This window comes from Malaclemys terrapin, chromosome 4, assembly GCF_027887155.1.
Source record: "Malaclemys terrapin pileata isolate rMalTer1 chromosome 4, rMalTer1.hap1, whole genome shotgun sequence".
NCBI classification, from domain to species: Eukaryota; Metazoa; Chordata; order Testudines; family Emydidae; genus Malaclemys; species Malaclemys terrapin.
In genome coordinates, this window is record NC_071508.1 from 92,248,290 (window position 1) to 92,261,867 (window position 13,578).

At 44.8% G+C, this 13,578-nt stretch overlaps 1 protein-coding gene across 1 annotated transcript in view; it reads right to left on the minus strand.

Moving 5' to 3' along the window:
• Positions 1-151: 151 nt before the first annotated feature.
• Positions 152-13,578, minus strand: part of ITPKA (inositol-trisphosphate 3-kinase A) — a 54,885-nt gene continuing 41,458 nt past the window's right edge. The window contains exons 4-7 of the mRNA XM_054025416.1: positions 12,281-12,485; positions 6,478-6,579; positions 5,159-5,230; positions 152-3,995 (exon numbers count right to left, since the gene is read on the minus strand). Of these exons, the coding sequence (XP_053881391.1) occupies positions 3,792-3,995; positions 5,159-5,230; positions 6,478-6,579; positions 12,281-12,485 (583 nt within the window). The 3' untranslated portion in view covers positions 152-3,791. The remainder of the gene's footprint in view (positions 3,996-5,158; positions 5,231-6,477; positions 6,580-12,280; positions 12,486-13,578) is intronic.

Below are 13,578 nucleotides of genomic sequence, written 5' to 3' on the forward strand. Positions count from 1 at the left end.
CAAAGCGAATATAAAACATTTACCCATCCATCGGCACAACTACCAAACATTTCCTTACAGGAACTTCAAAGAAGTCCAACAGAAACACTTGGAGAAATAATCTCCTGCAGGGTTTCTCTGTGGAGGAGAGAAAAAGAAATCACACTTCAAGTATCAAACCATGTTGGATGGCTTTTTTTCCCCCCAAACTCATTTATTTGGTAACGTACACACCTTGGAATAACAAGTACTCAAACGATACAGTCAGAATGTCAAAAATGACCTTGGTCATAATTGCATTGTAGTGTTCAGAACAGGATGCACTGTAGAGGATACAGGCCATTAGCTCTCAGTATCTTGATAATAACAAACAGTAATAATAATAATACAAAAAATAAGCAAGGGCCCTCTGAATTGTTTACGGGTTTGGTCCAACTCCCAGTGAAGTCTTTCCATTTACTTCAACAGGAATTGGATCAGACCCAAAGGGACTACTTCCCTCTGTATAACTTTATAAAAGAGAGATTTCAATTTGTACTTCTTGGGCTGAGTTTCATCTGAACTTGGATCCTTCAGGGATGGACAAAAATCAGTTGTTTTTAATTCAGTTGAACTATTTCTTTGCATTTCTCTATACTGCATCTTTCCTCCAAGGATCTCAAAGCACCCTATGAACAATATTTAATGAAGCCTCACAACATCCCTGTGAGGTAGGTAAGTATTATTGTTCCCATTTTACAGATGGGAAAACTGAGGCATAGGAAATTTGCCCATGAGCACAGAGCAAGTCAGTGGCAGAGATAGGAAATAGTCTAGGAGTCCTGGCTCCCAGTTCCATGTTTTAACTGCTGTACAAAATTCCCTCCCCTTTCTTCTTTCATATAACTGACTCCACATCTGACTACCAGTAAGTAGGAGATGGACTGTAGCTTCCTCCAAACTAGTTCTGGTATAGGCCAAAAAGCCACTTCAAAACAACTTTGCTACAACTGTCATTTTGAAATGGACTAAGTTTCACAGCTCGATGTCTCTTGTAATAAAGCTTCTCTTTCCGCTGTCCTCTCCAACAAGTACACAGGAATGGATCTCTTTCCATGACAGAGCATTTTCCCCTGAGATTGTCTACTTCAAGACACCTTTTCAAATGAGAGCACTGCTGGTTTTGGAGCCATTGCTTCCATATTGCCTCCAGCTTCCATTTGGAACTGTAGAACTAAATGGACTTGACATGAGTCCTAGATAGATCTTGGTTTCTAAATTCTGCTCAAAGGAAATTCATCACCAATTTTTCCCTAGAGCATGAGGTTGCATGGGTGCAGAATGCTTGCACATGTAGTACCAAAAGAAAGAAATTTAACCCTGACTGCCAATTAAAACTAGACAGGACAAAGAGTTGTTAAATGAACCTTAAGTAATAATTTTGCACTTACAGGGAGAATTGCTGCATGACCATCTCTAACTTCTGTGATTTTATTATTTTTTGCCCCTGACAGGACTGCCTGAAGTAACAATCACATACTGAAGGCCAGGGGTTTTCTTATCTAATTATCCCTGTAAGAACTCAGATTCAAGCTGTAAAGAACAATTTGTGTTTCCTAGTCTATTACCCATTCTCTTGAATCACTGCAAGCAGAGTTGTTTTTATTAGGGCTCTGGGAAAGTAGGAAAAAATTTTCACCATATTTTTGGCAAATTTCACTGCAGGTCGTTGTGCTGTTTTAGAATATTTCACAACTTAGGGGCATTTGGAATAAAACCATGCATGCTTTCTACCAAAAACTGCATTCACTTGAAAAGGGACCTACATTTTCTGTAAGTCATGTCCTATTTCAAGCAAACTTGTATCTTTTTCAGCTCAAAAACAGGACCATTTTCACTGAATATAAATCCCAAAAGATTCACAAACATAGGGAAAGTTTTGAATTTTCAATGAAATATAAAAACAAATTTCAGATTTTGAGCAATTTCAGTTTTGGTGTAAAATATTCACACTGCTCTATTTTGATTGCTTCTCCAGTAGTACCTTGCAGTAGTACCTTGTATAACTGACCTTCTAGGTCATTATTGGCATGGTCAGCACTATGAACATCAATGCTTTTTTTAATGTGGATGAAAAATAACTGAGGTTATTAGGATTGACTGGGCTCCAACTAGAGTACATGAACCAAAGTGGCTTCCTTTAGAAGTTATCCTAGGCTCCTCAACCCTTAATATAACCATTACATGTTCATTTAGTTCCAAACAAGAATTGTACAGTCTCATTTACCTCATTTTGCAGTGATCATTGGTGTAGTGATTCCCAACAGAAGCAAGGAACTACTTTCAGTTATTCCAAAGTTTCTTTTGACCACGATTGTATTGGCAAAAGAGAGTGATTTCTGATCAACTGATGTTGCTTAAACACCTTTTAACTTCTAAAAGCAAGTGATTTTAAAAACTGTATGGTCTTGTTACATGGTTGATGGCTCCAACTTGGAAACTGCATTGTCAGATATCTGGATATGGGATGAGCACGGAAATGTTAATTTATATTGTGGTAGCACCTAGGGGCCTCAATCAGGGGATATAGCACAGCAATCAGACCTCTAGTCTAGCTAATGTAATACCTTGCTTTCAAAAGTGGTGAATACCGCATTCTTCCTTGGAAGCATGAGGTATTCACCACTTTTGAAAGCCCATAATAAATATAGCCAACAGTGTAATGCTGTCTATAGGGATACAATTCCTTTCTGATCCACTCAGCCTATGCCCTGACACTTTTGGTGTGGCAAAAGAAAGAACATGGCACCACTAGGAAATCTGACTCACAAGCAAAAAGATGGAACGTCTAAGCCTTAGTGTAAAATGGCATGTTGATAACTGGCTTGCTAGTATTTAGATGGATTTGTTTTTTTCTCTAAAATAACTAAGCCCTTGAAAAATAAACTTTGTCCCCCAATCCACCTGCTAAAGAGAGATGCCACTGACCTTCACAAATGCTGTCCAGCTGCAAGAACCAGCATTACCACTTCACCAGCCGCTTGTATACCATACACACTTTGAAAGTCACATGGTGCTAGAGACAACATGGTGCTATTTACTTAACGGGCTATCTGTGACTTCATTAGGAACTACCTGAAAATAGTTAAGAATGTTCTTAGATAGAAAAGAGAATAGGCCAGGGCAAGGAGTCAGAGAAAATGTCAACAGCAGCTGTCCCTTGCAGACACTAAACCAACCACTGCCATGAACTATAATCACCCTTCTCCCCCTGTTTTCTGGGCCTTGTTCCTGGGCAAGTTCCCATCTTGCACACTCTTGTAATGTAATACAACAGCTGGGGCTGGCCTTGCCTAATCTATAACATAAATGACAGCCTACGGACTTGGGGTTAGGGAGCAAACACTCCTGTTGTTTTCAAAGCAATGCCATCCAGTGGAGAATTCTGCTCAACCCTCCCCATACCCTCAAGCAATCTGCCATTTACTCTGGTTCACTAAAGGGTAATCTAGAGTCACTTTGGTTCACCTGAAATCAGAGTCACTCTGATTTACTGTACAAACCTCCTGGATTCATGCTGGTTTGGTTCCTGATTCACTGAGGACCAATCCGAGGTTAATCTGATTCACTAAAGACCAATCCTGAGTCACTCTGGTTCATGGAGGGCCAATGCAGTCACTTTGATCATGAACAGCCTGGCTCTGAAAGCAGCTCCATTTGCACTGCAATAACCCCAGGAGTTTGGAGAGAGTTAAAGGAGTTTCCCTCTAATGGAGAGATCCCAGTAGAGTGGAAGATTACAAAGCAGCCCCTGAGTTTGTGCGAGTCTCTTCTCATCTTTCAGTGATGCTGTCTAAGATACTAATCAAATTGTCCAATCCCAGCAGGTACCCATCCTCCCGGTTGCCTTCCTGCCAGGGGATCCTGTGGTCCAAGGTCTGCCCATCAGGGAGAAGCGTGGTCTTTCCAAAATCAATCAGCCATACATTGGCATGTCCGCTGTCATCATGCACAAAGAGTAGTGAACTTCCAATGACCTGCAGGGTAGAGATTGGTGATGATATGCACCATATGATGATACTCTGACCCTCCCACTTCCCTGCCATGAGCAAGGCCCCATCAGCTATACCTGTACAGACAAATGATGGCTGCTGAGCTGCAATGCCTATGCAATGACAAGCAGTGTGCCAGCTGCTCATTGTAACCTGACTGCACTGTACTGATAGATTTCAGAGTAACAGCCGTGTTAGTCTGTATCCGCAAAAAGAAGAACAGGAGTACTTGTGGCACCTTAGAGACTAACAAATTTATTAGAGCATAAGCTTTCGTGGACTACAGCCCACTTCGGGGCATCGAGGGACAGGACTCCAGCAGAGAGGGAACAGAAGTGAATCTTAAGCTCATTGACAATGTATCTAGGTTATTTGGGAGGGGACAAGAGGCCTGGCGAGAGATCATGGCCCAAACCAATTACTGATTAACAAAAATCCTGCCAGCGGCTAAGGGGGAATTACTACCAACGGTGTAAAATAAAGGGCCAGACCTCAAAGCTTCAAACAAACACAGTCTGCTAAGGACCACTGTGCCAGTCACAGCCTCGCACCTGCCATCGTGCAGTGAAGTTCCTAAATCTGGTTCAACCCTGCATACCCACAAATCTCATAGCTTGAAGTGTAGTAAATACACCAATAATGTTGTGTAACTACCCGTGACATTCCCTTCTCTACAGCCATGCCTGCTAGGGGAAACTGGGGAACTTATTTACACTGCTGTAAATCAGGAGGAACTCCACCGAAGTTGTTAGTCTGAAATCAGACTCAGGTTCTCCCACCGACCAAATGAGAGACCTCATGGCACCAGCACCCCTAGCCCGACTCCTTTGGGAGCCAACCAGGAGTAGAGTAGCTGTGAGAAGCTAGCACTGGCAAACCATTCCTTACAGTGAACTCCTGCTGGGGGAAGCTGGGGTTGGAGGACTTGTCACCTCTCAACTGGAACAGTATTCTCTTGGGAAGGAGACTTGGTGGCTCATGTGATGTTAACACGTATTGGTTCTCTGCTCTGCGGTACTCTCCTCGAGCCCCTCTCTTGCCAACAGGCTAGTCTAAAAGCTTATCTGAATGGCAAGCTGAGGCCAGCAAGGAGTCCCCACACAGGCAGCGCTGCCTCCCCCACCCCTATGCGCTCACCCATAACTCACCTCATGTCGTTTAAAGAAGTCTGAGGACTCGAGGATAAGGTGGATATCATGCAGACGCTTGAGGTATTTTTTCTGAAACGGGGAGGAAAAAACCCATGCACATTTTAAGGTCACTTTGGGGAGAGAAAACAAATAATAAGAGGGAGCAAAATCAATCTCTGGTGCAACTTCACTGACATCAATGGTGTTACACCAAGGATAGATTTGCCACAAGCTTGTCACTTAATACATGCCCCTACAAAGGCTCACAGCTTTGCAATGCCTGAGCCAGTCTGTAGGCAGGAAAGGGTGGTACTTGACTTACAATGGTCATTATAATGGGGAGATACTCTTCATTCTAGGACACACCCTTTAGGCTCATGTAGTCCAAAATCTGTTCTAAAAACTATATTTCAGTAACCTGCATGTTCTCAAATGAACACAGTAGTGTCGCGTGAGGCAAGGGCTTATGTGCACTGGCTTCACACATCCCAACAAACTCAGCCTCCTGGCTCTAGAACCAGTGGTGTGTCACCTGGCTGCAGAGCATCCCTCATTTCAGACAGAGGAACGGATATGTTCTGACAATCCCTCTCTCTCCCCACAATGAGAAGTCTATTTTGTTAGGAGAGGGAGAATGTGAGCCAAATTTGGGGCCTGTCAAACTGTTTTCCCACTGCTCAGCACTTTTGATAAGGTGGGGGGAAAATGCTCCTCAAATGCTACCCTGTGTTACCTGGTACACTGTCTTTGAAGTGCGGACGTTCCACTGAGGTGGCCTCTGTGTGTGACAGTGGAATGAGACAGCAACCTTTGAGGTCATGAGACATGTTATATCCTACCCATGGAGGCCACAGCTCAGGCCAGCAGAGAAGGAGTTAACATCCATTCAAAGACCAGGGCGTGGGAGTTCAGAAGTTGCTTTTCAAGCAAAGTTTCACACATGGCAACACAATGCACCACCAATCTCCCTCCTGCTCTCATTTCCTTGCTTGTCTTCATAGATTAAGCTTGTGATTCACATGTTTTCTTGTTAACACACCTTGTGTTCAGACACCAATGCCAGAGTCATGACACATCACGAGGTAGCCACTGCACTCTGAAGCAAAGGGCAAACTACTTGTTAGCCTGTCTCACTTTTTGCTAACTCAAGGTGTCTGCAGTGAAAACACACAGCCACAACCAAATCACAATCACCGATGGATGATGATCTGCCAACCCCTATCCATAACCCACTCCTTCACCACTCCCACCCTCTAGATTTTCTTCTTCGGAAGTTTCTGGTCACGTGTCACAAAGTGGTCTGAATGAACCAGAGATTAGTACCACGCAAGACTCACCAGAATAGTTGCGTTGCCCTCAATGAATTCCATAAAAACCTGGAAAACTTGCTCCCGTGTCTTAGTTGTTTTGAAGTTTGTGTTACAAGTCCCATCAGCCCTCTGCACACAAACACGGAGAGAGAGAAAGAAGGTTTATATCATATATCATTCAGCCAATCAGTAAACCTTCCTGAATCATCAACAGCTCAGTCTATCTGTCATCAATCAATAGAAGTGGGTGGCTGGGTGGGAAGAGATGATAAATCAAGCAAGAGCTGAAGAGGAAGAGAGAGAAAGACAGAATACCTTTGAATAACACTTGGTTTCCTGTTGACTGCACTTTCAAAAGACCTCTCGGATATTGTTAGCCTGTGGGAGGGTTTCCCTCTCACCTCGCAAGGGACTGTAACTTGCTAAGTGTAGTGGGTCAACCACAGGGTGCTCTTTGGTTGCATTCTCTTCTAGACTGACAAGTATCCCCCCATGGCTGTGTGTGGGAGGGGACATTCTGTGGTCTCTCAAACCCAGTTTGTGTTAATCCATCTCTCTTTCAGTGGGGAAACCACAGGGCTGTGGGTGGGACTCTTAGTCCACAATAAAATATCTTTTCATATTAGCATGTCCTAAGTCACAGAAAAGACAGTTATTTGCTGATCATAAAAACTCGGTATTTGCAACAGCGTGGCTGTGTTTGCACAAACATGCATACCAATGTACAAAGTATGTGTGTAAATTTGCAAGGGACAATGTGTTTGGGAGCATGTATTTAATTGCATCTAGAAGAAAGTTTAGAGTGTCTGTGTATTTGTAATGCAACTCCACAGAGCAATGGGGTGCAGACACATATGTGTCTGTAGTTATCAGCATGTGTCTGAAGTTGTATGTGTATGAGATGGGTGTGTGAATCTGGGCCCAACTGTCAACGTGCACTCTGGGTGACCTTCTGGATGTCACCATGTCTACATATGAAATGAATACTTATTTTTAGAGTGTCCATGCATGATACAGACCAGTAACAGTAGCCGGTAGCTTACATTTATAAGAAGGATGCAATGTTATAAAGCAACATCCCTCCTCATCATATTAATAAAATGAACTGCAACATTTTCATTATAGGAGTAAATCAAGCACATAGAGACATTTGTCTTCCTCCTACAAGATAAAGTGACTGCACCAAAATTGGGTAAAATTCAGTTCTGGTCTAAGCAAGTGAAACACCATTTACACTAGAGCAGAATATGACATGTACTGTTAAACTTCTAGGATTATCATACAAGAAAGTTAACTGACTGCATGGCAAAACTAGTCATAACACCCTCCCACTTCGCAGACTATTTTACAGAAGAATAAACTACTTTTACTCCAAGACTGTGGGCCAGATTTGAATGTGGTGATGTAAGGCTGATGAGGCATGTGCATATTATGCAACTGAAGTGCAGTAGGTAGGCAGTGGAATTGAGGAGCAATCTGAAGTGCTGTACAGTGGCACACCAATGTGTACGGAGGAGTTTGGAATTTCAATCTGCTGTCTAAATGGCATGCTAGCTGTGCGTGTCTGTACTCCCGTGACACCAGCAAAATACCAATGGGAGGACACTTGTTCTGAAAACGCATCCCACATGATTTTAATACTCTAACAAAGCTTTGCATGGCTGCTATGTTCTAGCCAGGTAACACACTTTTTTATTTTAATTTGTGGTTGCATAAGGCACTTGCTCCCTTATCTTTCAGAAGTGCCTTCATGATTTTGTTACCCTACAGTGGCTAGTTGGGAAATACCAAGCATGCTTGCTGCCTTTATGCTCCCATTAAATACACATCCAGCTCTGAGCTATACCATCCCTTCCATTCTAGATCATTTGGCTTGTGCCTTAATCCAAAGAGCAGCTGGCATGGCCATGCTCAAACCACATCTGTCTTCCCTGAAGCCATGCCTCTGTCAATCACTCCATCAGTCCCCTACCATACCTGCAAGTGTAAGGGCTTCTCTACATGGGGGGTTACTGCACGACAAGCCAGGGTGTGAATCTACAGCACACAAAGCCTTGAGGCCCCATTCAAGTGCCCTCCATACACTGCACACCTCCCCAGCTGCTGTGCCACTCTTTGTACCTTCCACCTCCCGAGCCAATGCCATGGCTGACCACACATGCCACCCTATGGGATGGTGTTGCTTGTACACTCCCTGCATGGCCTCTCTGCGCTCCCACAGGGGGAGGTGCAGTTCTGCATTGCTTCCACTACAGTGTTTTGGCTACATGCCACAATCGAGCCCTAAAACAATATATTACTATTTTATTATTATATAATGCCTTCCAGGCAAGGATCTAAATCGCTTTACAAATATTAATGAATTAAAATCTCACAGCGCCTGGGGAAGAAGGGAAGTATGGTCATCCTCATGTAATAACTGCAGGAACTGAGCGGTTAAGTGACTTTCAATATTGCAAAGTGAGTCAGTGACAGAATGAGAAATACAACCCAGAGCTCCCGATTCCTAGCCCTATACTTTAGCCAGAAGACCATCCTTTTACAAGGAGACACAGTATGATAGACTCCATTGGCGTTTACACTAATGGAGCCATCATCCCTGCAATTGATCACGTTGTTCAGACTGTCACTTGGAGAGAAGATTCTTGCTTCTGAGGCTTGCAGGCACACAGACCAAGTGCCTTGTGCTCTAAGACAACCAAAAGGCTCCACTTATCTTTCCTGCCTCTTGCATTAGAGACAAGTCCAATACTGCAGTGAGAGTTAATAAAGGGCTGAATAAATCTTAACTTATTTCAGGGATATGGGCACGATGTAGGGAAAGAAGATGCTGCGGGATGGATTAACCACAAGAGTAGGTACACAGTTCAACAGGAAGGAACATATGTAGTGAATCAAATCTCATTTGGGGGCCACTTAACCACAGGGCCTCTATGATTTCACTCTCATTGGTTTTCAAATTATTGGGTGATTGTCTCTCAACAACCACTAGATGGCATCACTAGTTCTCCCACACAACAAGCTCACCTTTCAAAATGGGAACCTATGAGTTTTACAGCTCTGGGGACATACAATACCAGGACCGCTCCCCGATTTGAAAACAGAACTGGGATGCCATGTGATGTAACTGTGCTCCATATGACAAAGTTGTAGTTCTGTAACACATATATAACAGACAACAATGCCAAGAGGTTAGGGCTTGAGGCTGCTGGTAGTTGGGTGGCCTGTGTTCCAAATATTGATTTGCTGTGTAGCCTGCACAACACATCAAACCTCTGCCTCAGTTTCCCTATCTGTAAAATAGGGACGATATCATCCAGCTAACTGCCTCATGGGGTGTTGTGAAGATAAATCATGCATTAAATATTTGCAGAGCTCCACAGGCATTACTTTTAGGTGCTATATTGTGGCCCAGATTGTGCCATTACGGTACTGCCCCACACCAGGAGAAACTCCAGACAACATTGTGCAGAGGCCCTTAGGGCGGTGCATCATACCTGCTCAGCCAGCCCGGATCTGGAAGAACCTGCTCCAGAATACACACTATCATTGAGCGTTTCCTGTGCAAGAAAGGGAAAGGCTCCTTGCTCCCTCTCCCAGTCACACATCAGGGCCCAGGGTAATCTGCCCCTGTGAGTCATCTGCAGTGTTTAGGATGCATTGGAATGTCTGCAGAGAGGACACGTATGGAGTGCTGATTCCATCACAGGGAAGAACTAAAGACTGAGACGATTAGCCTGGCAACATTTCTGGATGGCTAATGGGCTAGTGAGGAAGAGCCAAAACCAATCAGAAGTGCCCAGGAGTAGACATAAGGCCTGAAAGTTCCCACTAGCAGCTGACTGCAGAGTTTGCTTGACAGGAGCCTGCATCAAGAAGCACCCATCACCCAGTTTGTTTTTGAGAAACGGTGCTCAGTCCCTACAGGTCAGGGCTGTGGGGGGCAGTGTGGAGAAGCACAGCATTGCGTGAGCTTGGATACCTCATTCATTCTATAACGCTAGGAGAGACCATCAACGAGAAAGGGAAAAAGCAGCCTAGGGAAGCAGAGAAAAAGGGATAATTAAGAGAGACTTTGCTGCTACCCCTGTATGACAAAGTAAGAATGTTCTTAATGTTTTCTCTGAGTGCTGTGTGGGTGCCTCAGTTTCCCCTATGCATTTCTCGGGTGTCTCGGGGTGTGTGATTGTTGCAGAACCCTAGGGGGCCAGAGTGATGCTGTCTGCACAGAGAATGGCTGACACTCTGTCTCCTGGCAACTGATGGCCTGGGCCCCTCCTCTGCAAAGGTGCCAACTGAAGGTGTTGGAGAACAAAGAGATCAGGTGACCTCCTGGCACGGGAAAGAGACAAAGCCAAGAGGAGGGGCGAGAGAGTTTTCAGTTTGGAGCTGGCTGGGAAAATGGAGGGGAGCCCAGACGGGGCTCTGGCCTCCCAGGCTCCCCAAGATGGACCTGACTGAGGGGGTCCTGTTGTCTGTACCTGCAAGACCAGTCTTGGACTGTGTTCCTGTCGTCTAAATAAACCTTCTGTTTTACTGGCTGGCTGAGAGTCATGGTGAATTGCAGGAAGCCAGGGGTGCAGGGCCTTGTGTCTCCCCCAAACTTCAGGACACCCTGTACCTATCTCATTCACCTGGGCTTCAAAAGTGGAAGTATGTTTTAGACCAGAAACCCCAGCTCTGTTATCTGACCCTGTACATGTCAACAGGCTGCCAGAGAGCTGAAATGTGCTCTGGTAAAAATCCTGAAGTCAAACCAAGCAACTCTGGTAACTAACCCCTTATATGCAATCAGCATCCCATAATGGACACTCACATATTACCTCATCAATTTAAAAATAAAGTAACATTAGTGCTTTCACTAGGAGCTGGTTTGAGTTTCCAGGGCTCACTCAGAGGAAACACCATCCCAGACCACACCTGTCCATAGGAAAGAAGTCAAACTAGGCCAGACAAGACCAGACCAATCTTGGGAGGAAAAGCCAAATCCATACCAGCTGGGTGGAGAAGCCAGCAGAGGCCTACCTACAGGTCAGCCCTCAAGCAACCCTGACAGTTATCTCCACTATCTGAAGGTCAAGATGGAGCCTGGTATTTTGCAGGTGGTTACCAATGAGACTGTGAGGTGGTATTTGCCCACGTGACGTACCCCCTCAGGGTATGGGTAGGGCAAACAGGCCTGAAAAGTGGAGATCGTTGGAAGTTTTCTGCAACACTGAAGTAACATCATGAGCTGTAAGGACCAATCCCTTCTTGCCCAAGGAGGATTGGAAGGGGGGTTTAGCTGAGGTCTGAACATTTGGGGTTCTGGGTCTATTGTGATTCCCCTTCCCCCCCATACTGGATATCTGCACAAATTGAAAGCGATTTGCCTAGATACTGGGAATGCTACATGATGTTTCCACATTGCTTCAGAAATGTGCAGGGTTGGAATAAATCTGTGCACTCCCAGGATGGCTACTGGGTAAAGGTCATGGCTGTGAGCAGGAGGAGGGTATTATTCCACCAGTTCAGAATTTCCCCTTATATCAGTTTCACTTTCTTTCTGTCTACACCATGATGTAGCTATTTGGTTTCTTCTCTCAATGTTCCTGCTGTTGTTCTCAAAGCAGTTAGTGTGTTCGGTGGGTTTCACATATTTCTTGCTTCACAACGCTTTTCTTATCATTGCCATAGAAGCTCTAGTCACAATCAAACAGACCATGCAGCTCCAGCTAGGAAGTCACACTGTCTTTTTGGAAACCGGGCTGATGATAAGTTGATCAAGCATCAAATCAGGCAAAGAAGTGAGTCTATTCAACGGGAAAGGACAGCAGTGGAAGTTGCTCACCTTAATCCCTTCTATCCTGAAGCCCAAGTTGGCACTGGAGCTGATGGTCTCTCTCCACTGCATGTAACGTGGCTTGGTCACAGCATGCTGCGTGTTCTCCTCAGCTGTGGGCGCAAGAGGATCCACCTCAATCATCTTCTTGTACATGTCCTTACGCAGCTTTGGCTTCTCACGGGCTTTAGTCAGCTCCTCCTCCAGGTACGTCCTGCAAAAACACCACCACCCAACAAGACAGTGAGAACCCCCTTGGAATCTGAAACAATAATACCACCTTGCATTTCGCCGCCATCTTCCAGCATGGGATCTCAAAGCACTTTACCAATGATAATGGACTAAGCCTCACTCATTACACACCAGTGAGGAAACTAATTATCATCATCACCCCCATTTTACAGATGGGGAAACTGAGAAACAGGGACAAAGTGACTTGCCCAAAGTGACTTAATGAGTCTGTGGCAGAACCCAGGACTTCTGACTCTCCATTTTTGCTCTAATTACATCCTTACCTATAACTAAATCCTACAGCCCTGGTTATAGGACTCGGGAGAAACACTGGATTCCCATTCTGCACCATGACAAAGGAAAGCAAAGCTCAAATAGACCAGCGTTAGTAAACCCAAGACTGAATGAGCCTGATGGAGACTAAACGCCTCTCTCAGCTCAGGAGAGAGGAAAAAGCATGGCTACTTTTTGAGGCCCCTGAAGACTTGTGAAGCTACATACCCCACGCATAGCGCAGAACAGGACAGAAAATAACCCTGCATCTGATTAAAAAAATAAACGTGTAATGCAAATTATCTGCTGAACCAGAGCTCATAGCAAAGGGTGGCCCAGGGTCAGATTGAGAGGGCGGGAGGTGGCAGGGGAAGCTGTGCCCGTGTGAGTTACCACTCACTGTCGATTTTTCAGTTATTCAAAACAGAATTGTGCATGTTCTCTGAGCTCCACTGGGCTGTTTGAGCTAGTCTCTCCCTTACTGGGGCTTGAATATGCCCGTTGGCTCTTCTAGGCTCCTTGACTAGGAAGAAATAAGTGGTAGCATCTCCCAAACGCCACCCATGTGGGTCACTAAAATGACAGTCACTCTGCGCAGTGAAGACATAGCATGTTAGCCCAGGTGATTGGCACCCCAGTCTGAGCACCCGGATTAGCCTCCCCCTCGTGAGAGCGTTCTTAGAGCAGAGCCCTTCTCATGTTACTGCATCCTCAGAAGTTTCTGCACTTGCCCGGGTGTGTCTGGGGGCATATCTTATGGTTCTTTGTGAGGAGATTCTCTAGGATTCTTTCCCAGTCACTTG